The sequence below is a fragment of the Oncorhynchus clarkii genome, chromosome 5 (assembly GCF_045791955.1).
Source record: "Oncorhynchus clarkii lewisi isolate Uvic-CL-2024 chromosome 5, UVic_Ocla_1.0, whole genome shotgun sequence".
In the NCBI taxonomy this organism is placed as follows: Eukaryota; Metazoa; Chordata; class Actinopteri; order Salmoniformes; family Salmonidae; genus Oncorhynchus; species Oncorhynchus clarkii.
Genome location: NC_092151.1, coordinates 56,729,601 through 56,756,250, shown reverse-complemented (window position 1 = coordinate 56,756,250; position 26,650 = coordinate 56,729,601). Strand labels below are relative to the sequence as shown.

Here is a 26,650-nt window from a genome sequence, read left to right as displayed (position 1 = left end):
GTGAAATTCGAAATGGTCTTCTAAGGTCTTTTGAAGACCTTAGAAAGGCAGGGTAGGATAGATATACTTCTGTAACAGTTTGGGTCTAGAGTGTCTCCCCCTTTGAAGAGGGGTATGACCGCGGCAGCTTTCCAATCTTTGGGGATCTCACACTATACGAAAGAGAGGTTGAACAGGCTAGTAATAGGGGTTGCAATAATTGCGGCAGATCATTTAAAAAAATATATATATGTATATATATTTTTTTTCCCCACAATTTCGTGGTATCCAATTGTTAGTAGTTACTGTCTTTTATCATCGCTACAACTCCCGTACGGGCTCGGGAGAGACGAAGGTCGAGAGTAATGCGTCCTCCGAAACACAACCCAACCAAGCCGCACTGCTTCTTAACACAGCGAGCATCCAACCCGGAAGCCAGCCACACCAATGTGTCGGAGGAAACACCGTACACCTAGACCTGGTCAGCGTGCACTGCGCCCAGCCCACCACAGGAGTCGCTAGCGCGCAATGAGACAAGGATATCCCTACAGGCCAAACCCTGCCTAACCCAGACGACGCTGGGCCAATTGTGCGTCGCCCCATGGACCTCCCAGTCGCGGCCAACTGCGACAGAGCCTTGGCTCGAGCCCAGAGTCTCTGGTGGTACAGCTAGCACTGCGATGCAGTGTCTTGGACCACTGTGCCACCCGTGAGACCCTCGGCAGATCATTTTAGAAAGAGAGGGTCCAGATTGTTTAGCCCAGCTGATTTGTAGGGGTCCAGATTTCGCAGCTCTTTCAGAACATCAGCTATCTGGATTTGGGTGAAGAAGAAATGGGGGAGGCTTGTGCAAGTTGCTGTGGGGGGTGCAGAGCTGTTGACCTGGGTAGGGGTAGCTAGGTGGAATGCTAGGCCAGCCATAGAGAAATGCTTATTGAAATTCTCGATTATCGTGGATTTATCAGTGGTGACAGTGTTTCCTAGCCTCAGTGCAGTGGGCAGCTGGGAGGAGGTGCTCTTATTCTCAATGGACTATCATCGACGGAATCATCGACGCTATCATTGATGGAAAAATCAATTTCCAAGTTTATCCAGACATTTTGCAGTAGAAAGTAAGGCTATCTGACCGCCAATTGAAGCTCAACAGAAGTTGGGTGATGCAATAGGACAACAACCCAAAACACAGAAGTAAACAAACAACAAAATGGCTTCAACAGAAGAAAATACACCTTCTGGAGTGGCCCAGTCAGAGTCCTGACCTCAACCCGTTTGAGATGCTGTGGCATGACCTCAAGAAAGCGGTTCACACCAGACATCCCAATAATATTGCTGAACTGAAACAGTTTTGTAAAGAGGAGTGGTACAACATTTCTCCTGACCGTTGTGCAGGTCTAAACCGCAAATACAGAAAACTTTTGGTTATACAAGTTTGGAGTTTATTGCTGCCAAATGAGGTTCACATACTTTTCCGCCCTTCTCTGTGAATGTTTAAACAGTGTGTTCAATAAAGACATGAAAACGTATAATTGTTTGTGTGTTATTAATTTAAGCAAACTGTGTTTGTCTATTGTTGTGACTTAGATGAAGATCAGATCACATTTTATGACCAATTTATGCAGAAGTCCAGGTCATTCCAAAGGGTTCACATACCTTTTCTTGCCACTGTATTTTGATTTAACACTTTTTTGGTTACTACATGATTCCATATGTGTTATTTCATAGTTTTGATGTCTTCACTATTATTCTACAATGTAGAAAATTGTAAAAAATAAAAATAAAAACAAACTTTGAATGAGTAGATTTGTCCAAACTTTTGACTGGTACTGTTAGTTGTGGCTTAAGGCGGCACACATAACTCTCTATAATGCACTATTGACTCAAATCAAATGTTATTTTGAGTGCATTTTACACTAAGGGAGAAAAGCTCTTAATAGCCCACTCAATGATGGTACAATTCCTTAGTTTTCTGTTAGGGCCTACTTTAAATGCTTTAGGCTAACAGGTATACAGCCTAGGATACACATCATACAGTGGGTTGCATAATGTATGTTTAACAGTTGTCATGGAGCCAATATTAGGCTATGGGAAAGGTATCTGCTAGCCTGGTTGCCATCTCAGTTCAACTATTACATTCAAGGAGTGGAATAGCTAAAAAGACTGATACCCAGACTTAGGTATCTGCAGTGAGCATGAACATATTGCTTATAGAAGTTGAGATCCTATTAGTCTCATTAAATAACACGAGTCTCCTAAATAATACATTCATTGACGTGTCCTGTCCAGTGTGAGAATTCTAGCAGAGCTAAATCGATTCTATGCCTACACTATTTTCTTATTTTCTATCCATGTGGGGGCGTAACGCCTCACCTAACTCGCGCTAGCTGTGCGAACAGATGATACAGCATTGCGCGGTATGAGCTCAGAAATGGAACAAAATAAATCATCCTAAAACAGGGAATGGTGGGAGCACGGATGTGGAAAGTATAGAAGTTATTTTGAACCCATTAGCAAAGGCAAATCATTATTTGGGCCCTGATTTAAAGGGTAGTCTTTTGGCAAATTTGCTGTAAGCGCGTTGCTCCCCACCAAAGCCAGCTACAGGGGAGGGACTGCCGATTTCTCGACTTTGCAGCTCTGAATGAAGGGGAGGGGGTCCGTAGACCGAAATTGGTGGTAGTGGGCTACTGAGGAAGACTACTCCTCTTGATATTAAAGGCAAAATACACATTTCAGTCGAACACAGCAGAGTTGGTGAAACGGGACGGTGGTGAAACATGGAGTAAGTAGACTTTTGACTTAACTGCATGTAGCCTATTATTATTGTATAGACTAGGGTATTTTATGCACTGACAATGAATGTTCTGGCTCAATTTGAACGATTTCGCCCCGATTGCCACACCTGCAAAAGGGAAAGAATATGTAGGCGAGCTAATTGCAATGTAGGTCTTTTGGGGGGATGAAATGAGGTATTGATTTTTTCGAAACAGTGAAGAAAGGATTTTTAATAGGCGAAGTTAATATTTTGATAATAGTCAACCTTAAAACATCGCCAATATGCAGACAAAAGACAATGTCATGTTATTGACTTCAACTTGCATCGCATTTATTTGTCCTCTCTTCAGTGCTCAGTGTTGGGCAAGACATCAAGGCTTTTTAAAAATGTGCGCCTATGCTGTAAAATACTGGACCTATATCTAGACAGGGCAAAGCCGCATGTTCAATCGGCAGTCTATGTAAGGAATATCCTCTTAACAACAGCTGGGGATTTATGTGAAATAAAACATGTGTCCAGAATAACTACTCCCGGCTATATTTGCACGTGTAATTAGCCTACCGTGGATTTTAATGGTCAACCATAACAACTATTTGTAAAATGACCTATCGATTTAGGCTCAGTTTGTCTTTTGGGGGATCAATATGGGGAACGTGTGATGCATGCTGCGCATGTTCCTAAATAGCGCGCCGCATATGGGGGATCCTGAATGTCATAGTCCAGTGGTGTGAATGTCGTGCTATTTGGAAATAGGAGGGAGCGCCAGACAACGGTACCAGCCAGCCGTGCCTGCTCTTAATTGTGTGAGTGGTGGGTGCGCATGCATGTGTAGGAACCGGGGCGTGCATGTGTAGGAGCCGTGTTTTCATTTTCTCCCGTGTTGACAGAAATGGGCTGTTCCAACATGGCTGAGTGAGCTGATGCGGCTCCTTTAGTGTAGCCTACATAGATACAGAAAGGTGTTATAGGAAACATGTCATTACTTTGTCATTATGGCTGACTACGGGAGTGAACGTTATTTACAATAAGGGTTACATGGAGAAAATCGGACCTCTCTGAAATGAAAATGGATGGCACTCCCTTCAGCAAAATGTATATAATCTAAACCGTCCCCGAACGCTTGAAAAAAAACAAACACGTGATCCCTTCTATACAAAGTAAGTGGATAGTAGAGAACATATCTTCCGTTACCCTCAATTCTTGGACAGACCAGAGCCTTAGAAATGCAGTTTTAGAAACTGTTCTTCATCCTGTAAGCATTACATGGCAGTGCAGGAATTTTGCTAGCACACAAGACTGCGGGACAGAAGGTTGTGGGTTCGCAGACCACCGTGGACAAGAATAAGGATGGAAAGGTCTCCTTTATAGTAAAAGCATTGCACGAATCAATTATTTTATTTGCAGGTCCGAGAAAAAATTGCCTTTTAATAAACATTTCATGCAATGCTACATCGTTTTACGCATTAGCTGAATCTTTTTAAATAGGCTAATGGACAGAAAGATAGGCCTGTGTTCATCTTATCATATTTCGCCAACGCCAAGTAAGTGTTACTTGTTTGTAACGAAGCTGACCCTGTTTGCAAGTAATTCAATCTGAGAAGTCATTCGGAATCTGAGCATGATACTTTAAAAATTTAGCCTACCTGGATATAGCAGCTTATTGCCTAATTTCCTCTGTCAAACAAGTAGGCCTACTACTCATTTCTTAAATAGGAAAAAATAGGCTCCAACACAAAGCCCTCTCATTGTTTGTAAAGTCTAATTAAAATGAAGATGTGTTTATCAGATTTGATGGCCTCACAATAAACCAGATTCAAGAAACTTGAAGCAGCAGCTGTGGCACAATCAATTGTAAATGGACAGCTCATGGTGCTGAAAGTAGGCAAATTCATTCGAGTAGGCATAATTCATTTCAACCATCATGGGCAAGACACATGTTGTTTTTAATAAAAATGAATTATAGTAGTAGCAAGCTATCAAAGTTGACCTCAGGTTCTCCTTCTCATCTCTGCGCTCTCCTCAAACTGAACATGACATACATGTAGGTGATAGGCTAGTCCACGAGCAAGTGCATTTTTTTGGACTAGGCCTAATAAAGTATTATTTCGCTTTTGACTCTCTTCCTGAACTGCCACCGTAGCCCTACACAGTTTTTGATCAGCAAGAGCAGAGAAGGCATGGGCTCAGGGTTGGAATATCCATTAGAGTGTGTAATACAGCCCAGTTGTATTTACACCATACCAGCAGCTATCTTAGAAATGTAACTTTGCTCTTTGTGTCTCTGAGCATGCACTTCATAGCCTATAGGCTATGGATCATTTGATTGAGACCACACTAAATAGCCTATAGGCGCACTTGATATTGCGTGCCCAGCGGAGAATCAGAGATGAGGGGCGGCATCTGGCACACATGGAAATTTAGCCTGACAAGCAACTAATTCTAAAACACTGAGAAATATTGAAATTTCATCAATTACAAATTACATGACCCTCCCCTGGACTAGATTTAAAAAAAAAAATACTAAACCCTCCCCTTGACTGAAATTGAAAAAGCACGATCTCCCACACTTTCCTCCATGTAACCATTCTGTACATTTCCATATATCCTTAAGTATCCATGACTGACTTACAGTGAGATGAACAAAATATAAAAAGTATTCTTGAAAATACAATGGGCAATAGGGGACCATGACCATCTTCCATTGTTGCAGGCCTAAGAGCCCACTAATATTACAATGTTACAGTGATGTTGCAGCATTGTTACAATGATTCTTCTTCTTTTTCATAGCCCACATTGCTTCCATCTGACTATCCATCACCTTCGTTTCACCTGACATACTCTAACATCCTCAAGAATGCTATTGTTTATACATACCAATTTGTCATGTTTAACACAGTAGACCTATTTTATTGATTGATATTAAGATTTGTGTTTATTGTTCCACGTTTTGAAGGTGCCAGTAGTAAAGTAGAGCACAAGTGTATGAATTTAAGTTGAAATTACGCAGTAGGCTCCTATGAAAGAGGAAGTGAGTAAAACTGTGTTATAAGAGAATATAGTGCAACATACACGTACCATACAGAGTGCATGTTTGATATCCATCATGGAGCCATGGACTTGAGAAACATCTCTGTTTAAATCCAATTTGAGTTGATTTTGTCTAGGGATGGGAGTTTCACTATTCAAATAGTATCTTACATTTTTGTTTGGATGTCCGGATATTCGAGATACATGTGTTTTTTTAAAGTACTGCTGAGCGAGGGAGAGAGGCTGGCACCCTATTGCTGCAGCTGCAGAGGGGGCGGTGAGTATTGTGGGTGAAAAGAGCCGAATGAGCTACTGTCGCCTACCGTTGAATGTCTGACTGACTTGTCGCGATGCTACCACCACCTGGCTAACGTCTGCGTGACCCCTGTGTCTTATGCTGTTGCCTACCATTGAACATCGGAAGCCTCGTTCACGCCTAATGTCCACCAGATGCATATGCGTTTTGTTTTGCTGGATGTCTAGCCTGCATTTTTCGTACTTAATGCACGTGTGCTTCGCTTTTCGACTAGCTAAAAGCTAGCTATTTGGAGTATGTGTGTGTACTTCCGATTGTACCACCGCACGGTAAAGCAACACACAGTTTAAAAGATTGAATGCATGCAGGAACACAGAACACAGTGCAGCAGCCTAGTGTAGCATCCCCAACGTAGCATTACGGACTGCTGCATTGACAATGAAGAGTTTGATGCATCTGGTTGACACGAGGTGTCACATTACTCATAAGCACTCAGTTACGTTGCACCGGATGTCATCTATTTCTATAGGGATGTCCACAACGCAGTGGAATCGCAATGCCCCCTTGTGGTTGAAGACTTTGTTGCCAGACGGATACTTTGACATTTTCCAAACATTGCGTTGTCTTCAGTCCAGCCAGAGTCTGTAGAAGAACAGGAAGTTACCAAACCACAGAAGAAGAGAAACATTTGGTTTTTGGCGATGGCTTTATGGGATAGCTAGCATCTTGCAAACAATTACCGATTCCTAGAAGTTAGTACTATTTTAATAGTCATGTTAAATAATACACATTGGCTTTTAAGCCAATTAGATTATATGACTGTTGCCTCCGATTTAAGTTTATTGTGATGGTAAGGACTTAAAAAAAAAAAATATTTATTAGGTGGAGGTCGCTAGCTACTAGTGGTATCTTCAAGATAGCCTAGCTTTTAGCTAGCTAGCTGCTCTGCTGTGCAAGCTAGCTTGACTTGCTATAAAGTTGGAGAAACAAGTTGAGGAAGAAGTAACTTAACAAAACATGTTTTATTATCACCTGAAACAATATATTTATCCTGTCTTGAATGAAAATGTAATATTTTACAATCTCCCAAAAATAAATGTGATCTCTGACAAACACTACACCCATAGATAGAACAATGAGACAGATATTTCACTGGTTGTATAAATGTGAAGCATCCGGTTGGCGTTTCCACTCACTACTAAATATGGTGATGAAAGGAATCCCAGTGGCCGGCAGTGGGGGAAGATGGGGCGAGATTGATTTTGGCCGACATTCTGCAAATTTTCTCCTTGATTAAACATTTGATCTCAATGCGGTTTTCTGTTTCCAAAACTAGAATCTGTAACAAACAGAGCAGACTATGTTTAGCAGACTTTACCCTTTGCCCCCCATCCCCCCAAAATGGCATAGTTTAGAAGGAGTGCAAGGGCGAATTTAGTTATTGCCCACACTCACTTCCCAGATTAGGCGTTCCCCTACGGACATATGCAAATAAATGCTAGAATGTGCCAATAGGATCTCGCTAGCTCGTGCTTGGCTTGGCCCACCTTGCTTGTTCTGCCCATGATAGGCTCTGGTCTATTTTAGGTTAACAATAGTATTGAGCTAGAATGTTCATCGGCAGGCTATTATAATTCCGTAAGCCTCTCAACTGCCGGAGGGTCTACTCAGAATTTCTATTCTACTTTTTAAAAAATATTTTAGGTTCAAACAAAGCTGTCTTCCTTTTACATGGTAGGCCTACTGCTGGCAACTGCCTATTCCGTTTTTTGTTGTTGTTGGGACATTTGATGTAAACACCATGGCAACGATGCACTCCAGTAGTAATCATGCATCAATCCACTGTAGCACTATCTATAATATACAGTGGGGCAAAAAAAGTATTTAGTCAGCCACCAATTGTGCAAGTTCTCCCACTTAAAAAGATGAGAGAGGCCTGTAATTTTCATCATAGGTACACTTCAACTATGACAGACAAAATGAGAGAAAAAAAATTCCAGAAAATCACATTGTAGGATTTTTAATGAATTTATTTGCAAATTATGGTGGGAAATAAGTATTTGGTCACCTACAAACAAGCAAGATTTCTGGCTCTCACAACCTGTAACTTCTTCTTTAAGAGGCTCCTCTGTCCTCCACTCGTTACCTGTATTAATGGCACCTGTTTGAACTTGTTATCAGTATAAAAGACACCTGTCCACAACCTCAAACAGTCACACTCCAAACTCCACTATGGCCAAGACCAAAGAGCTGTCAAAGGACACCAGAAACAAAATTGTAGACCTGCATCAGGCTGGGAAGACTGACTCTTCAATAGGTAAGCAGCTTGGTTTGAAGAAATCAACTGTGGGAGCAATTATTAGGAAATGGAAGACATACAAGACCACTGATAATCTCCCTCGATCTGGTGCTCCACGCAAGATCTCACCCCGTGGGGTCAAAATGATCACAAGAACGGTGAGCAAAAATCCCATAACCACACGGGGGGACCTAGTGAATGACCTGCAGAGAGCTGGGACCAAAGTAACAAAGCCTACCGTCAGTAACACACTACGCCGCCAGGGACTCAAATCCTGCAGTGCCAGACGTGTCCCCCTGCTTAAGCCAGTACATGTCCAGGCCCGTCTGAAGTTTGCTAGAGAGCATTTGGATGATCCAGAAGAAGATTGGGAGAATGTCATATCGTCAGATGAAACCAAAATATAACTTTTTGGTAAAAACTCAACTTGTCGTGTTTGGAGGACAAATAATGCTGAGTTGCATCCAAAGAACACCATACCTACTGTGAAGCATGGGGGTGGAACCATCATGCTTTTGGGCTGTTTTTCTGCAAAGGGACCAGGACGACTGATCCGTGTAAAGGAAAGAATGAATGGGGCCATGTATCGTGAGATTTTGATTGAAAACCTCCTTCCATCAGCAAGTGCAGTGAAGATGAAACGTGGCTGGGTCTTTCAGCATGACAATGATCCCAAACACACCGCCCAGGCAACGAAGGAGTGGCTTTGTAATAATTATTTCAAGGTCCTGGAGTGGCCTAGCCAGTCTCCAGATCTCAACCCCATAGAAAATCTTTGGAGGGAGTTGAAAGTCCGTGTTGCCCAGCAACAGCCCCAAAACATCACTGCTCTAGAGGAGATCTGCATGGAGGAATGGGCCAAAATACCAGCAACAGTGTGAAAACCTTGTGAAGACTTACAGAAAACGTTTGACCTCTGTCATTGCCAACAAAGGGTATATAACAAAGTATTGAGAAACTTTTGTTATTGACCAAATACTTATTTTCCACCATAATATGCAAATAAATTCATTAAAAATCCTATAATGTGATTTTCTGGATTTTTGTTCTAATTTTGTCTGTCATAGTTGAAGTGTACCTATGATGAAAATTACAGGCCTCTCATATTTTTAAGTGGGAGAACTCCCAGAAATTTGCCATACCCACAAAAAGCTTATTTCTTTCAAATTGTGTGCACAGATTTGTTTACGTTCCTGTTAGTGAACATTTCTCATTTAACAAGATAATCCATCAACATGACCGGTCTGACATATCAAGAAGCTGATTAAACAGCATGATCATTACACAGGTGCATCTTGTGCTGGGGACAATAAAGGCCACTCTAAAATGTCTCAAGTTTTGAGGGAGTGTGCAATTGGCATGCCAGAGCTATTGCCAGATAATTTAATGTTCAGTTCTCCACCATATGCCGCCTCCAACGTAATTTTAGAGAATTTGGTAGTGTGTCCAATCGACTTCACAACCGCAGACCACGTGTAACCACGCCAACCCAGGACCTCCACATCCGTCTTCTTCACCTGCGGGATTGTCTGAGACCAGCCACCTGGACAGCTTACAGTTTACAGTTTGCACAACAGTTTACAGTTTGCACAACAGTTTACAGTTTGCACAACAGAATATTTTTTTATATATATATATTTTTTTACTTCTTACCACTTTTTCTCCCCAATTGGTAGTTACAGTCTTGTCCCATCGCTGCTACTCCCGTACGTCCTCGAGAGAGAGGCGAAGGTCGAGAGTCATGCGTCCTCCGAAACACAAGCCTGCAAAGCCGCACTGCTTCTTGACACACTGCTCGCTTAACCCATAAGCCCACCGCACCAATGTGTCGGAGGAAACACCGTATAACTGGTGACCGAATTCAGCATGCGCCCGGCCCACCACAGAAGTCGCTAAAGTGTGATGGGACAAGGACATCCCAGCTGGTCAAACCCTCCCCTAACCTGGACGACGCTGGGCCAATTGTGCACCGCCTCATGGGTCTCCCCGTCGAGGCCGGCTGCGACACAGCCCGGGATCGAACCCGATCTGTAGTGATACCTCTGTAGAATGTGGCGCCACTCAGGAGGCCACAACGGAATAATTTCTGCACAAACTCTCAGGGAAGCTCATCTGCGTGCTCGTCGTCTTCACCAGGGTCTTGACTTCAGTGGGCAAATGCTCACTTTTGATGGCCACTGGCACGCTGGAGAAGTGTGCTCTTCACGGATGAATCCTGGTTTCAACTGTCCCGGGCAGACGTTAGCGTCGTGTGGGGAGAGCAGTTTACTGATGTCAACGTTGTGAACATAGTGCCCGTGGTTATTTAACACTTCTTGGTTACTACATGATTCCATACATGTTATTTCATAGTTTTGATGTCTTCACTATTATTCTACAATGTAGAAAATAGTAAAAATAAAGAAAAGCCCTTGAATGAGTAGGTGTGTCCAAACTTTTGACTGGTACTGTAACTGATCAGGCTATGTAACGGGGAATGAATACATTAACAACGGAGGGTAGCTGAAAAAACGATTCACACAATGAAACATCAAACTGCGCACGAATATTGTCGGGAGGAAGACGGAACTTATACACCCCTATAGGCCTACGTGTCTTATCCAAACACTCATCCCCTCTTTCTTGTCTAGACATTTTTTCATTTTACTCAGTAGCCTTTATACTCAATAGCCTACACATAATCTTTACAAGGAATAGGCCTACTTTCAAACATGTGGTGAGGTGCTAAGTAGTAGTAATTTATTGAAAATCAATGAATATTTGAAAATAATGCAATTTCACGCATTTTTTCGCAGGGGCCATGTGGCGCATATCTAAAACCATAATTATTTTTTACAGATGCCTGTTCTTCCATAAAAACCAGAAGATAGTAAATGCCATTAATCACAATGGTTAGCCTATGCAAATTAATAGGAAAACATTTAGACCTTATTCATAGGACTACATTTAGACCTTATTCATAGGACTACATTTAGACCTTATTCATAGGACTACATTTAGACCTTATTCATAGGACTACATTTAGACCTTATTCATAGGACTACATTTAGACCTTATTCATAGGACTACATTTAGCCTATTTGGAGGTGCGGGGAGAGGTCAAAGGGTCCTAGAAGTCAGGCTATTGTTTGTCAAATATAGATTAAATACAGTTAAAGTTGGAAGTTTACATACACTTAGGTTGGAGTCATTAAAACTTGTTTATCAACCACTACACACATTTTTTATTAACAAACTATAGTTGTGGCAAGTCGGTTAGGACATCTACTTTGTGCATGACTCAAGTCCTTTTTCCAACAATTGTTTACAGACAGATTAATTCACTGTATCACACTGTGCCTTTAAACAGCTTGTAAAATTCCAGAAAATGATGTAATGGCTTTAGAAGCTTCTGATAGGCTAATTGACATAATTTGAGTCATTTGGAGGTGTACCTGTGGATGTATTTCAAGGCCTACCTTCAAACTCAGTACCTCTTTGCTTGACATCATGGGAAAATCAAAATAAATCTTGGGAGCAATTTCCAAACACTTGAATGTATCACATTCATCTGTACAAACAATATAATGCAAGTATAAACACCCTGGGTCCACGCAGCCGTCATTCCGCTCAGGAAGGAGATGCGTTCTGTCTCCTAGAGATGAACGTACTTTGGTGTGAAAAGTGCAAATCAATCCCAGATCAACAGCAAAGGACCTTGTGAAGATGCTGGAGGAAACAGGTAAAGAAGTATCTATATCCACAGTAAAACAAGTCCTATATCGACATAACCTGAAAGGCCGCTCAGCAAGTAAGAAGCCACTGCTCCAAAACCGCCATAAAAAAAGCCAGACTACAGTTTGCAACTCCACATGGGAACAAAGATGGTACTTTTTGGAGAAATGTCCTCTGGTCTGATGAAACAAAAATAGAACTGTTTGGCCATAATGACCATCTTTATGTTTGTAGGAAAAAGGGGGAGGCTTGCAAGCTGAAGATCACCATCCCAACCGTGTAGCAAAGGGGTGGCAGCATCATGTTGTGGGGGTGCTTTACTGCAGGAGGGACTGGTGCACTTCACAAAATAGATGGTATCATGAGGTAGGAAAATTATGTGGATATATTGAGGCAACATCTCAAGACATCAGTCAGGAAGTTAAAGCTTGGTCACAAATGGGTCTTCCAAATGGACAATGACCACAAGCATACTTCCAAAGTTGTGGCAAAATGGCTTAAGGACAACAAAGTCAAGGTATTGGAGTGGTCATCACAAAGCCCTGACCTCAATCCTTTTGAAAATTTGTGGGCAGAACTGAAAAAGTGTGTGCGAGCATGGAGGCCTACAAACCTGACCTATAAGCATTCCTATAAGCATTCCTATATGGGTCAAACATTTTGGGTAGCCTTCCACAAGCTTCCCACAATAAGTTGGGTGAATATTGGCACATTCCTCCTGACAGAGCTGGTGTAACTGAGTCAGGTTTGTAGAGGCCTACAAACCTGACTCAGTTACACCAGCTCTGTCAGGAGGAATGTGCCAATATTCACCCAACTTATTGTGGGAAGCTTGTGGAAGGCTACCCAAAATGTTTGACCCAAGTTAAACAATTTAAAGGCAATGCTAACAAATACTAATTGAGTGTATGTACACCTCTGACCCACTGGGAATGTGATGAAAGAAATAAAAGCTGAAATAAATCATTCTCTCTACTATTATTGTGACAGTGGTGTCACAATAAGTGGTGATCCTAACTGACCTAAGACAGGGAATTTTTACTGGGATTAAATGTCAGGAATTGTGAAACTGGGTTTAAATGTAAAGGTGTATGTAAACTTCCGACCTCAACTGTATAGGTTATAGTGGGCTAAATCAAGGATAAATATAGCCGAAATGTTCAGGCTTTGTCATGATCTGTGATCAAAATAGACGGGGGGTTTTCAGGTTCCGTTCAGGTTATAGGTTATGTGTAAGAACGCAACTGCACTGAATCAAATAACCTGATTCAATGAGATTCCCCTCTCCTGAATTGTTTTGGGGTTTATCTTTTAAGCTTTTTGGTCTATAGATAGATAGACCCATACCGCTTCTATTTTTTGGGCTGTTTGCTGTAAGCATAGCCTACCACTAATATTCTAAATTCCAGAGCATTTTAAACAACCACAGTTTTTTGTTGTTGTGGGATAACGATACTTGCTTTATATTTAAAATTAAATGTTTTGATAGGCCTATAGGCCCACCATGAACCCATGTTGAGGCTGAGCATGGCCTTCGATAGGCTCGTGGACTATGCAGAAAGCATTGTGGAGTTAATTGTTGTTATAACCTATAGATCACTCTTTATATAATCTGGAATGTTGTTTTTTCTCACAATTTATAAACCAACAAGAGGTAGCCTTGCTTTTTGCCCTTCTCTATAACACGAGTTAGGGTATGTCCTTGCATACCCCTTCAATTCAAGCCCTACTTTTAACCATAACACATAAAGCCCTCCACAGAAGTTGATAGCATACAGCCTAAGGAATGCATGGTGACAGTGATTGCATCTGTCAAACAGGTAAACCTACCTCCTTTTTCTGAATAGGGCTCAGACGAAGCCATCCTGTCCATATTAATTTGAGAAATAGGACTATATCACATATAGGCTTTGTACGCAGTAATGGTGGCTGGCTGCAAATCAACTAGCCTAATATTTTTTTGTATAGAGGTGATAGGCCTATTTTGCCGACAAATTAAATTGATTAGATTACACTGCCAATTAAAAATAATTTAAAAAGCATGTACATGCAGACATCATGAAGACGTTTGTAATGCGTTCATGGTGAGATCTTTTATAAAAACGTACATGTAAACTGACACGTGCCATGTAAGTGTAACGTGTACACGATGAGACCACTGTCTACATGACGTGAGCGTGTCACGTGACATGAACGTCACGGGAACGTGTAGGCAGGTTGACACCTATACTTTTTTTTTGTCTCCATTGACTGTCCATGTTAATTCATGGCGGTGTTTTATGGCGCTGGGGAGACGTTAGGTGACACGCTGAGAGGCATCAGTAGCTTCACAAGGCTTGATTCTGGCATGAATCACTCGCGTTGGTGTGTTTGAGATGGGAGCAAGCAGACGGAGGGAGAGAGAGCACCATGGCAACTCGGCTACAGCCAAGGCTAGCTAACTTGTAGCAGCCACCATGTTATGTATCATCCCATATAACAGTGCCTGTCTTGACTGGTGCAGCCTAGAGAAGCTAGTACTATAGTTAGCTAGGCTAATTGAGGCCACATGCTGTGCATTCTCCCCAACCCCATTCAGATAAAACAACAACCTAACTGTTGGTTGCTGGTTGTAGCCTACTCACTTAGCTAACTTTTCATTCCGGAATTTTATTCCATCTTGCATTGCATTAGTGAACTCTCACTCCACTTGCTACACATTAAGCCTATTTGCCGCTTTGATTGGCCAACATAAACAATACTTGGAGGCTACCGCCTTTTTATGGGGAGCGCACTGCACGTCATAAAAACTACATTGAGTTTGTGGTATGTCATGGTACATACTTGTATGTATTAATGTCACAAATGACTACTCATACGTTCATGTTTTTGAATAATTCAATATTCGAATAACATGCACATCCCTAATTTTGTCTTTTAATTATTTGTTTGCAATTATTCGACATCTAGTCGAATATTTTCTTTACCAGACCATGATAAACGTACAAAACTAACCAACACAAATCCTTCTTCATTTCCCTTCTAAGTCGTAAGCTGACAGATACACAGACTGTTCTTCCCACTGCTAATGGCCAACCATGTGCCATTCAATATGTGCCGGACCTTCCAAGTATTGAGATTCCATGGAGAAGCTCTTGGGAGAGCAGATAGGCTGAGATCGTGCTCTTATTTTATTCAGCCTCTCTCATGCCTCAGCCTCTACCTCTCTCACATTCCAGTCATGAAGACTGATCGGCTCCCTGCCATCTCTCCACTCCTCCTTGTTCATCCTCCCTATCCTCTCTTCTCTGCATGGGTCCTCCTTTTCTTCTTCTCAACATCCATTTGGCGTATTCCAATCGTATAAACATATGATTAGATACAGTATATATAGTATAACACTTACAGTATTAAACAATATTCCAACACTCTTAAAAGGACAATAGAAGTTGTCTCATCCCAGTCAGCCCACAAGTGTAATCATCAAGCCAGTCATGCCAGCCAGTGGTGTCCCAGTCCCCCTCTGTCATTTTTCAATCACAGTGACACACATTCAAACGTAGCCTTGGGGGCAGACCTCGTGCAGCAGAGGGGAGTGTGGCAGTGTGGTGTGGGTCATGTCGTCGAGGGTTAGCGCACAGACACATTTGAGGCTAATGAGCAGGCTAGCTTACACAGCCAGGGCAGCTAGCCATAGCTGCATATCTGGTACATAGATAGATAATAGATACATAGCTGCATATCTGGTACATAGATAGATCATAGATACATAGCTGCATATCTGGTACATAGATAGATCATAGATACATAGCTGCATATCCGGTACATAGATAATAGATACATAGCTGCATATCTGGTACATAGATAGATCATAGATATATAGCTGCATATCTGGTACATAGATATATATTAGATACATAGCTGCATATCTGGTACATAGATAGATAATAGAGACATAGCTGCATATCTGGTACATAGATAGATAATAGATACATAGCTGCATATCCGGTACATAGATAGATAATAGATACATAACTGCATATCCGGTACATAGATAGATAATAGATACATAGCTGCATATCTGGTACATAGATAGATAATAGATACATAGCTGCATATCTGGTACATAGATAGATCATAGATAAATAGCTGTAATACATGTAGAGTAGCTGTACAAAGCTACTAAACAGGCCTCACTAGACTTTTCATTATGTTTTTTAACAAATAGTGGTAAACATGTTTCAACATACTGTGCAACGGGCCCTTTGTACTTTTGCTTCCACTGGTTTTCACTGGTAACAACTCCAAGGGTTTGGATGATTTTGTGTTGCTGTTTGTGTTTTCCCAGCACAGCAACTAGTTCCCCCCTCAGATATTTTTTTTTCGCAGGGGAGGTCTCCATAGAAACCATGCATTCTTTCAGTTGGCTGGACAGTTTTGTTTAGAGTCCTTTGAATTACAGCTTTACAAAAACACACAACAAAGAGATGTTGATCTCAGCTAGTGCTTTATGTGGCCGACACCTCTGGAGGAAGGTATGGCCTCTGAAAACAGAGATAGACTGTGTCAACCAACAAGGCTTTGATACATTTACATCTACGTTCAATGACTCAACTAAAGTGCAGCTATTGGTTGTTTCTTGTTTGTCTCCACCATAAAAGCATTATCCAACGTTTGAAGGGATGGTTCAGCTTTTATCATGACTGGAAAAAACCTGAGCCATCTTTACTTGAACATTATACAATATGATGCTAATGAGATGTACTTACACATTTGGTGCAGAAGCAACAATAATACCCAAGTTCAAGAATTTGTCTGACTGGAATATCACTTGTGTCAGTTTGACTTGGAGATCTTTGAGACTCCATTTCTCTCATGAGACTCCAGATAGAAGTAAGTGTTCTATAAATTATATGAGTAACAGTATCTCTCTCATTGAACACTTGCAAGGGCGATTTGAAAGTGAGGGTGAGTTGAGTGTTTTTTGCCTGGTCGCTAAAAACAGTTGGCCTATTGTGACAGTCTGACATGATCATTGGCCTGTTTTGAGGAAGCATCTTTGTCACTCCTGCTTTCTGTTCATTCATGTCACTTTGAGTGTACGGTGCTTTGTGAAGGGCATGATTGCCTTAGTGCCCCTGTGGTCTCCCAATCAGGCGTTCGCTGTTAACCAAACACAATTTATCTTATTAAATCTGTTATACTCCCATTCTTACTTCCACTCCTAGCCAGGGCTGCTTTGCGCCAGGGTAACGTAATGGCACGGCAGGAGCCACAGACTCCCATTGGAACTCCTGCATGCAAGGTCACATTGCTTCTTTGCGGCTCACACCCCTCTGAATGCTCTTCTAAATCATGACTAAGGGAGATAGTGGGCCGTGCCCCATGTAAAGGCCTCAGTGCTAGACTTAAATACCAAAGCCCATGAGATTAGTGGTAGATATATAGTTTCTCATTGTTTGCTAGTCGCACGGTCAACTGAGCAGACTGAAAACGGACGCGTAATGGCCTTTGTCATGTCGTTTTAAGCACCATTTCATTCAACCCGTACGAAATGTTGGGGCAGCCTCCTCGGTACGTTTAGTGTAAGATGACAACAGTGATACAAATAGAATGGTGGACGTGATTAAAGGTCTATTCACTTCCAGCCCTTGTGGCTCCGTGAAAGATCACGGGGACTGTATTCAGTCGTCTTGCATTCCTGCTAAAGGAAAACGTTCTCCGAGGGACAAACAGCAGTGAAAAGTGTCATATGAGCTGTTCCTCTGGGGCGCAAAGACTGAGCAATATTCAGGACAAGAGATGTGTGTCTTAAGACATTGGACATTACTTCCATGGCCATGGAAATGTACAACGCAGTTGGGCAAAATGGAATGACGAACAATAGCCTTGGTTAGTTTAACCCAAGTCTTGAATAAATACATGATTGTATTCGTTGTGCACATTTTAAGTTTAGATTCGGTCGACTTTGTATGTCTACTGTATTAGTGTCTTACTGTGAAGTCATTGTCTATTAATACTTCATAGCCTACTGAAAATGTCTACATATAGACACATTTTGTGTCAATTCTCAAATTATGTGAATGTCATGTGGTGATATTTTCATTGCTTTGTCAGATTATGATTACAACAATATGCATAATTAATCTGAGGATGTCTATGTGCTATTTATGTGACCGTATGATGATGGTTGATATGCATGTGTTTAGTATGTAGTGTGGATTTGTGCCCTTATTGTTGCTATATCTGTCATATGTTCATCTATTTTATTATACGGTACATGTTGGAGTATTATATTTTTGTTATATTCATTCATGCACATGACATTTCAATGTATTGTCACACTCAGAAGGCTGTTTCCTGTGTGTTTCTCACTAATGTATGTGGCTGCAAATGGACTTTTAGTGCCTACTCTAATGGCTCACAGTGTCTCACCCCATCCTGTTGTCCAAACAGGATGAGACCAAGGAAACCCACGCGTAAGTACGGATTCATCGATCGCCAAACTTTGAGATTAAACAACAAGCAGAAGAGAAACTCTTCCTAAGCAAACAATTGTAACTATTTCTAGACAAAAGCATTCAAGAGCATTTTGGAATGGTAAGAATTTGATTTAGAAATTCACAAAAGTAAAACATCAAATATTGTGACAACCGGGACTGATTTGGGAGTGTAGGAATGTAGAAGCATTCCTTTCTGTTTACAAAAGGCACCCTGTAATCTGCTCATAGCCAGGGTGCAGATTCATCCACCAGCAAAAGTTTTGAGATATTTTAACTGTATTTTCCCCTCCTTGGTCTTTATGCTAAAAGGTTAAGATAATCATCTCTGAGCCCTGAACTTGTCAGCAGTGACATTTCCTCATGGTTTTATTGCACTGGGATTATTTATCTGTGTGGACCTTATCAGGGCACGCCCCATTAGCCTTGTGAGGGTTTGAGTCAGAGTTGGAGCCTCCATTGTCCAGGGGAGACAGTGGTGGTCGGGCTAGGGGAGGAAGGCAGGCCAGCAGGGTTGCAAAATTCTGGATACTTTCCCAAAGTTCCCTGTTTTTTTCAGAAATCCAAGCTGAATGATTCCCAGTTGAAGTATTATTTTCCTGTTCATTCACTCCTGATTTTCAGAATCCTTAAACTGGGATTTTATGAAAAACCTTGGAAGTTTCAAGAATTTTGCAAGCCTAGCCTACACTCTCAGAAAAAAAGTTTCCAATCTAGTTTTTTGCCTGTCCCCTTTTTGGTTCCAGAGAGAACCCTTTTGGGTCCCATATAGAACCCTCTGTGGAAAGGGTCCTACATGGAACCCAAAAGGGTTCTCCTATGGGGACAGTCGAAGAACCCCTTTATGTTCTAGACAGCACCTTTTTTTCCAAGTGTAGGGTACCGAGTGCACAGACAGTGGCAGCCACAACACCGTGACACACCTTCCCCATGAGTCTAGTAAATGGTGTTACATCACCGTCTGTCTCGGTTTCTCTTCTTTCATCGTTGTTGTTGTTAGGTTTTGAAATCAGCAAGGTCACCATAATGGCTTACCATATTTCCAATAGCTGAACTATGATTGTGTAGGACCAGATAAGCTGTAATAAGTCAAAAGGACACTAAAATGGGCAAAATGACCAACCCAAATAAAGAGTAGATTTATGAGTATTCAGTGCAAGTACCCCACCCTATTCTCAGCAGGGCAGGAAATGTCTTGAGACTAGTGGTGGTCTGACTCCATGCCCCTCCCTTCTTTTGCTGCTTGAGGAGGGTGTTGGAGGAAGTGCCCCAGTGTTGTGTTTGGGGATAGAAAAAAACCCAAGCTCTTCTTTTCTATTGGTTCGTTGTTGGTCTGCATGATGTGACCCCACCCAGTCTGTCACTGTGTCTGTGTCCTACACTCCATGTGATGAGGGACAGGATGCCCGTTGGCCTCGATCGCATTACACTGCAGACTAGCACTCTGGACGAATCAGGCTCTTTAGAGCTGCCCTTTGCCGACTCTGCAGAATAATTCCTGTCATTGCGGGGGACAGTGGTGTCGAACATGAAGCCTCAAAGCTGTTCTTTGTCATCTACATGTTTTGTTTTGCTTTTTGGGCTTGACATCATCGGTAAGACATATTCAGCCCTGCTTTGACAACAGAACGTCTGGCCTATGAAGTGTACACTCAGAAAAAAATGTGCTAAGTACTACCATATAGACTTCTTTGGTTTGTTCTACCTAGAACCCTCTATGAAGGGTTATGCCTAAAACCATCTGAAGGGTTCTACCAAGAACCCTTTTGTCCTCTAAAGCAGTGCTTCTCAACTGGTTTTGGCTTGGGACCCAAATTGAACCAGGTTGTCTCAGTCGCGACCAAATATTCGCCTCCCGAAAAATAATCGGCAAAATACAATCTTGAAAACTATTTTTAATGCTGTATTCATATTAAATGTAGCAATTATATGACAAGGAAACAACACCACTTTCATTGTCAATAAGAACATTTTGCCCATATTCTTGACGAAAAATGTTAATACCTCACTGTTTTGAGACGACAAAATCAACCAAAATAGGCCTGCTAATAGCTCTATATTTTTCTCTGAGATTAAGTTATTAAGTTCATTATCATTTCTTACACACTTTCTACCTGGTTTAAGTCGTTTAAGTTCAGACTGGAGTATTTCTTTGTATTTTTTTTGTACTCAGACACCTGCGACCCAACAGTTTGCTGCTCTGAAGGTTCTTCCTAGAACCCTCTATGAACGGCTCTACCGACAACACTTTTATATTTTTTTAAGGGATTTCCTAGAACCTTGTAGGAAATGGTTTTCCTGGCACCCACCAAACCCAGATTTGTCCATCAGAATGCCAGATAGTGAAGTGTTATTCATCAGTCCAGAGAACGTGTTTCCACTGCTCCAGAGTCCAATGGTGGCGAGCTTTACGCCACTCCAGCCGACGCTTGGCATTGATCTTAGGCTTATGTGCGGCTGCTCGGCCATGGAAACCCACTTCATGAAGCTCCTGAATAATAGTTATTATGCTGAGGTTGCTTCCAGAGGCAATTTGGAACTCGGTAGGGAGTGTTGCAACCGAGGACAGAGGATTTTTACACGCTACGTGCTTCAGCACTCAGCGGTCCCGTTCTGTGAGCTTGTTTCGCCTACCACTTCGCGGCTGAGCCGTTGTTGCTCCTAAACTTCACAATAACAGCACTTACAGTTGACCGGGGCAGCTCTAGCAGGGCATACATTTGACGTACTGACTTGTTAGAAAGGTTGCCTCCTATGATGGTGCGACGTTGAAAGTCTCTGAGCTCTTCAGTAAGGTCATTCGACTTCCACTCTCTATGGTGATTCCATGGCTGTGTAGTCGAGTTTATACACCTGTCAGCAACGGGTCTGGGGCGTCCACATACTTTTGTATATATAGTGTATATCATCAGGCCTTTCTTTGAGGGCCTAGTTATAACATAACACATTGGTGATACGAAACTCTTGGTTTACAGGCCACATCAGGCCTGCAAGTCACATTATGCTCACTGATGTGTAATTCCTATTGGAATCCAGCCAGAGTGAGGATATCTAACAATTGGAACTTTTAATCACCAGCAAACTGCCATCAGAATGCATGCCAGGGTAGTGATGATTGATGAATGAGGATAATCTAGATTGGAACAACCATCTCAGTAATGGGTGCAATAAATCGAACAGATTGGATTAGTTTAGAAAAAGGTTTACTATTTATCTTTGTGTAGCATAAGATTAATCAACCAATCGATGTACATGCAAAAACACAGATATTGAAAAATATTTTTAGCAGGATAGTGATGGAGGTGCTCAGGGGGTGTGCCGACCTGGCCATACTCGTATTACTAATCGTATCCGTAAATTGACAGTTTATAGTTGGATCGGATCGGATGATACTCGTGATTGGAAAACCCAAAAGGGTTTTAATATGCCTTCATAGATGTTGGAAAAATACCTATTTTCCTGTGTGTTTTTAGACAAACAATCTGCAGATTAGGAGCGGTGCGTGGAGGGGTCTGTGTCTGCGTGTGCTCAACTTGCAGCGGGCAGAGACAAGTTTCCTGTCACTCAGTCAGAATGCGCATCGGCGTTTCATGTTTTGTATTTTCCCCCTACCCTCGCTCTGCTTGTTAGATATCATGCACATTGATAGCTTGCTACAGTTCTAGCAAATGTTCTTGCCATTTGATTTATCATTTACATTTTAGTCATTTAGCAGACCCCCTTATCCAGAGCGACTTACAGTTAGCGCGTTCATCTTAAGATAGCTAGGTGAGACAACCACATATCACAGTCATAGTACATTACTATAGTACAACAATAAGGGGAGGTGGGAGCTGAGATTTCTTATTTTTGAGGTAGGGTTTTTAGACGTTTTCATGGTGCCAGGACAGAGAATAATTTTGACTGGGCTAAGCAGGAGCTAATCTCCCATAGGGGTGGGATGGCCAAGAGACCAGAAGTGGCAGAACGGAGTGCTCGGGTTGGGTTGTAGGGTTTGAGCATAGCCTGAAAGTAGGGAGTGGCAGTTCAGTTCTCTTTGCTTTTTCGTAGGCAAGCACTATGGTCTTGTAGTGTCATTTTTTTTGGGGGGGGGGCATCTTTATATCAAGTGCAAGGTGCTGTGTGGTCTTAGTAACAGGCTAACAAGCGACAGCAGCAATCTAAACGATTTGACTAAACCATGCGAGGAGAAGTGATCAGGTGAAATGATGAAGCTAAGCGAGTGGATACAGCTTCGCTCTATCCAATCAGAGCAGCAGGATCAACATACAGCCCGCCCTTGTCTATACAGACAGGCAAACTAGCCAGTTGAGTTATTTAGACCATGTAGGACCGCGCACTTGATTGAAAGATGAACACTGGCACCAGAAAATGTAAATCTTTCAGATCAGGGATAATAACAGAAAATACTGGGATCATAATCGTATCACAACAATTTCCCATATGCGTTACGATACTCGTTTTGTTTGAATACTCGGCACACTCCTGGGCGTGGTTTGTAGTGTTTTTCTCCTTACAGAGTAAAAATGTCACAATCACACTCAACTCTGGTTATTAACACCAACACGGGGGTTATTTTATACCACTTAGTGTTCATTTTACTTCTGTATCAACATTAGAAATGTTGCACTGAAAATCAACACTCGGTAAAACTGGCAAATTTGCTGTGTAGTATACAATACACTGCTGGTCCACTCATACTCCCTTCTCTTCTCCTACCCTCTGCTCAATAAAATCACAGAAAACACTAATTTGAAAGATGGAAATCATGACAAAGATATCAACTATGTCAGTGCTGTACAAGTAAAATTATTAAGGGAATACCAGATACCAAATATTCCCAGATATAGTTGAAGTCGGAAGTTTACATACACTTAGGTTGGAGTCATTAAAACTCGTTTTTCAACCACTCCACAAATTTCTTATTAGCAAACTATAGTTTTGGCAAGTCGGTTAGGACATCTACTTTGTGCATGACACAAGTAATTTTTCCAACAATTGTTTACAGACAGATTATTTAACTTGTAATTCACTGTATCACAATGCCAGTAGGTCAGAAGTTTACATACACTAAGTTGACTGTGCCTTTAAACAGCTTGTAAAATTCCAGAAAATGATGTCATGGCTTTAGAAGCTTCTGATATTCTAATTGACATCATTTGAGTCATTTGGAGGCGTACCTGTGGATGTATTTCAAGGCCTACCTTCAAACTCAGTGCCTTTTTGCTTGACATCATAGAAAAATCTAAATAAATCAGCCAAGACCTCAGAAAACATTTATATACCTTGGGAGCAATTTCCAAATGCCTGAAGGTACCACATTCATCTGTACAAACAATAGTATGCAAGTATAATCACCATGGGACCACGCAGCCATCATACCGCTCAGGAAGGAGACGCCTTCTGTCTCCTAGAGATGAACGTACTTTGGTGCGAAAAGTGCAAATCAATCCCAGAACAACAGCAAAGGACCTTGTGAAGATGCTGGAGGAAACAGGTAAAGAAGTATCTATATCCACAGTAAAACTAGTCCTATATCGACATAACCTGAAAGGCTGCTCAGCAAGTAAGAAGCCACTGCTCCAAAACCGCCATAAAAAAAGCCAGACTACGGTTTGCAACTGCACATGGGGACAAAGAAATGTCCTCTGGTCTGATGAAACAAAAATGGAACTGTTTGGCCATAATGATCATTGTTATGTTTGGAGGATAAAGAGGGAGGCTTGCAAGCCGAAGATCACCATCCCAAACATGAAGCATGGGCGTAGCAGCATCATGTTGTGGGGGTGTTTTTCTGCAGGAGGGACTGGTGCACTTCACAAAATAGATGGCATCATGAGGTAGGGAAATTATGTGGATATATTGAAGCAACATCTCAAGACATCAGTCAGGAAGATAAATCTTGGTTCCAAATGGGTCTTCCAAATGGACAATGGCCCCAAGCATACTTACAAAGTTCTGGCAAAATGTCTTAAGGACAACAAAGTCAAGGTATTGGAGTGGCCATCACAAAGCCCTGACCTCAATCCTATATAAAATGTGTGGGCAGTACTGAAAAAGTGTGTGTGAGCATGGAGGCCTACAAACCTGACTCAGTTACACCAGCTCTGTCAGGAGGAATGGGCCAAAATTCACCCAACTTATTGTGGAAAGCTTGTGGAAGGCTACACAAACTGTTTGACCCAAGTTAAACAATTTAAAGGCAATGCTACCAAATAATAGTTAAGTGTCTGTAAACTTCTGACCCACTGGGAATGTGATGAAAGAAATAAAAGCTGGAATCGTTCTCTCTACTATTATTCTGACATTTCACATTCTTAAAATAAAGTGGTGATCCTAACTGACTTAAGACTTTTAACTCTATCCTAACTGACTTAAGAATTTTTACTCTGATTAAATGTCAGGAATTGTGAAAAACGGAGTTTAAATGTATTTGGCTAAGGGGTATGTAAATTTCTGACTTCAACTGTACATGTATCTACAGTTTAAAACATTCTCACACCTATCTTTTTAAACTTATCTTATTACTCAAACTCCTGATGTTAAAGTTTGAACAATGAGGTAAACACTAATGCTTAGTCACTCTAAAAAAAACATTATAAAAAGTTTAATCAGATTCAGAAGGGTTCCAAAGAATCCTTCTTACCTTCCAAAGAATCGTCAAATAACCCTTTCTTCCAAAAAAGGTTATTTGGACAGTTAAGGTTCTAGGTAGAACCATTTGTCTTGCAAAGAACCCTTCAATGTAAATGGTTCTTGGTAGAACCCTATACCTCCCCAAAGAAGCCTTTTGGAACCCTTTTTTCTAAGAGTGTATGGCTTAGAAGTGAAGGGCATGAAATTACCTACAGATGTAGGATCTTATGCAGGAAATGTAAAACATGTAGTGTATTTGAGGTTTAAAAAGGCTTGATTTTCCCTTATGTTTTTATTTCTTTCAATCCCTACAAAAATGTCCATTAATTATAATCCACATAATAATAAAAATGACCTGTTGCTGCAGGATTGTTTTCCTGCTGTAGCAAACTGCCTCAAATTAAGATCCTACATCTGTAACAGTGGTAACAGGAGAGTAAAATAAGCTGGCCCATCTAGACATTCTCTCCACTTGAGAGGAAAAACATCTGCTGCAGTTCATTTGTGTGTCTGATGTCATTTTTTGGGGAATACAGAATAGATGTCTCAGATTCCATATTCTCAATGAGCTGGGTTTTTTTTATAAGTAAAGATATATTGTGTCAGAGTGTAACGGTTTTCGTAGGTGGAAGAAGGAGAGGACCAAGGAGCAGCGTGGTAAGTGTTCATGTTGTCAATTGAATCAAAACTGAACACTAAACAAAATAACAACGAGGAATAACGAGAACGAACCAGTTCTGTCAGGTGATACACACAAAACAGAAAACAACTACCCACAACTCAAGGGCGAAAACAGGCTGCCTTAGTATGGTTCTCAATCAGAGACAACGATTGACAGCTGCCTCTGATTGGGAATCATACCAGGCCAAACACATAGAAAATCAAACATAGAACAAAACATAGAATGCCCACCCCAACTCACGCCCTGACCAACCTAAAATAGAGACATACAAAAGGAACTAAGGTCAGGACGTGACACAGAGGAATGGTGATCAGTGTGAAATGGGCTCAATTCAAAATCGACAAAGGAAATGTCAAAAGGAAAAATAATTATAGTTATTCCATCTCTGAATTCAGATAAAACTGGAAAATAGTAGCAGGCTTCATGGCTAGATCACTGTGTATTATTGCATTGCTATTGAGCCTGGGTTCCGCTGCACTGATTCTACATTTACTCTTAACAGTTACTTCATCTTTCTGTCATATTTTGCTAAATATCTTGTCGAGGAAACTGTTTGGTTTATGCGTTAGTTTCCGAATTGTCATTATGACGCACTCAGAATAAGCACCAAGCTCACTCCAAATCCCCTGACCACATCAGCAATGCGGAACACATCTCTCAGTATTTGAAGTGACTCGGCACCTGCGCTCACTAATTTCCCCATTTCCTTTGAATTTTTTACCTGCCTAATCTAATCAAGCTGAGCTGACATATTTCACATACTTTTTTTAGTCTCCCGCACTCAGAACTGTGTCATTGTCCTTGC

The 26,650-nt window shown here is 41.4% G+C and overlaps 1 protein-coding gene across 3 annotated transcripts in view; it reads left to right on the top strand.

Moving 5' to 3' along the window:
- Positions 1-2,582: 2,582 nt before the first annotated feature.
- Positions 2,583-26,650, top strand: part of LOC139409053 (paralemmin 1a) — a 65,396-nt gene continuing 41,328 nt past the window's right edge. For 2 of the 3 annotated variants that reach the window (XM_071153717.1, XM_071153716.1), the window contains exon 1: positions 2,615-2,758. In XM_071153717.1, coding sequence (XP_071009818.1) covers positions 2,754-2,758 — 5 coding nt within the window. In that variant the 5' untranslated portion in view covers positions 2,615-2,753. Of the gene's footprint in view, positions 2,759-26,650 lie in introns of all 3 variants that reach the window. The other variant, XM_071153715.1, reaches the window with a different exon arrangement.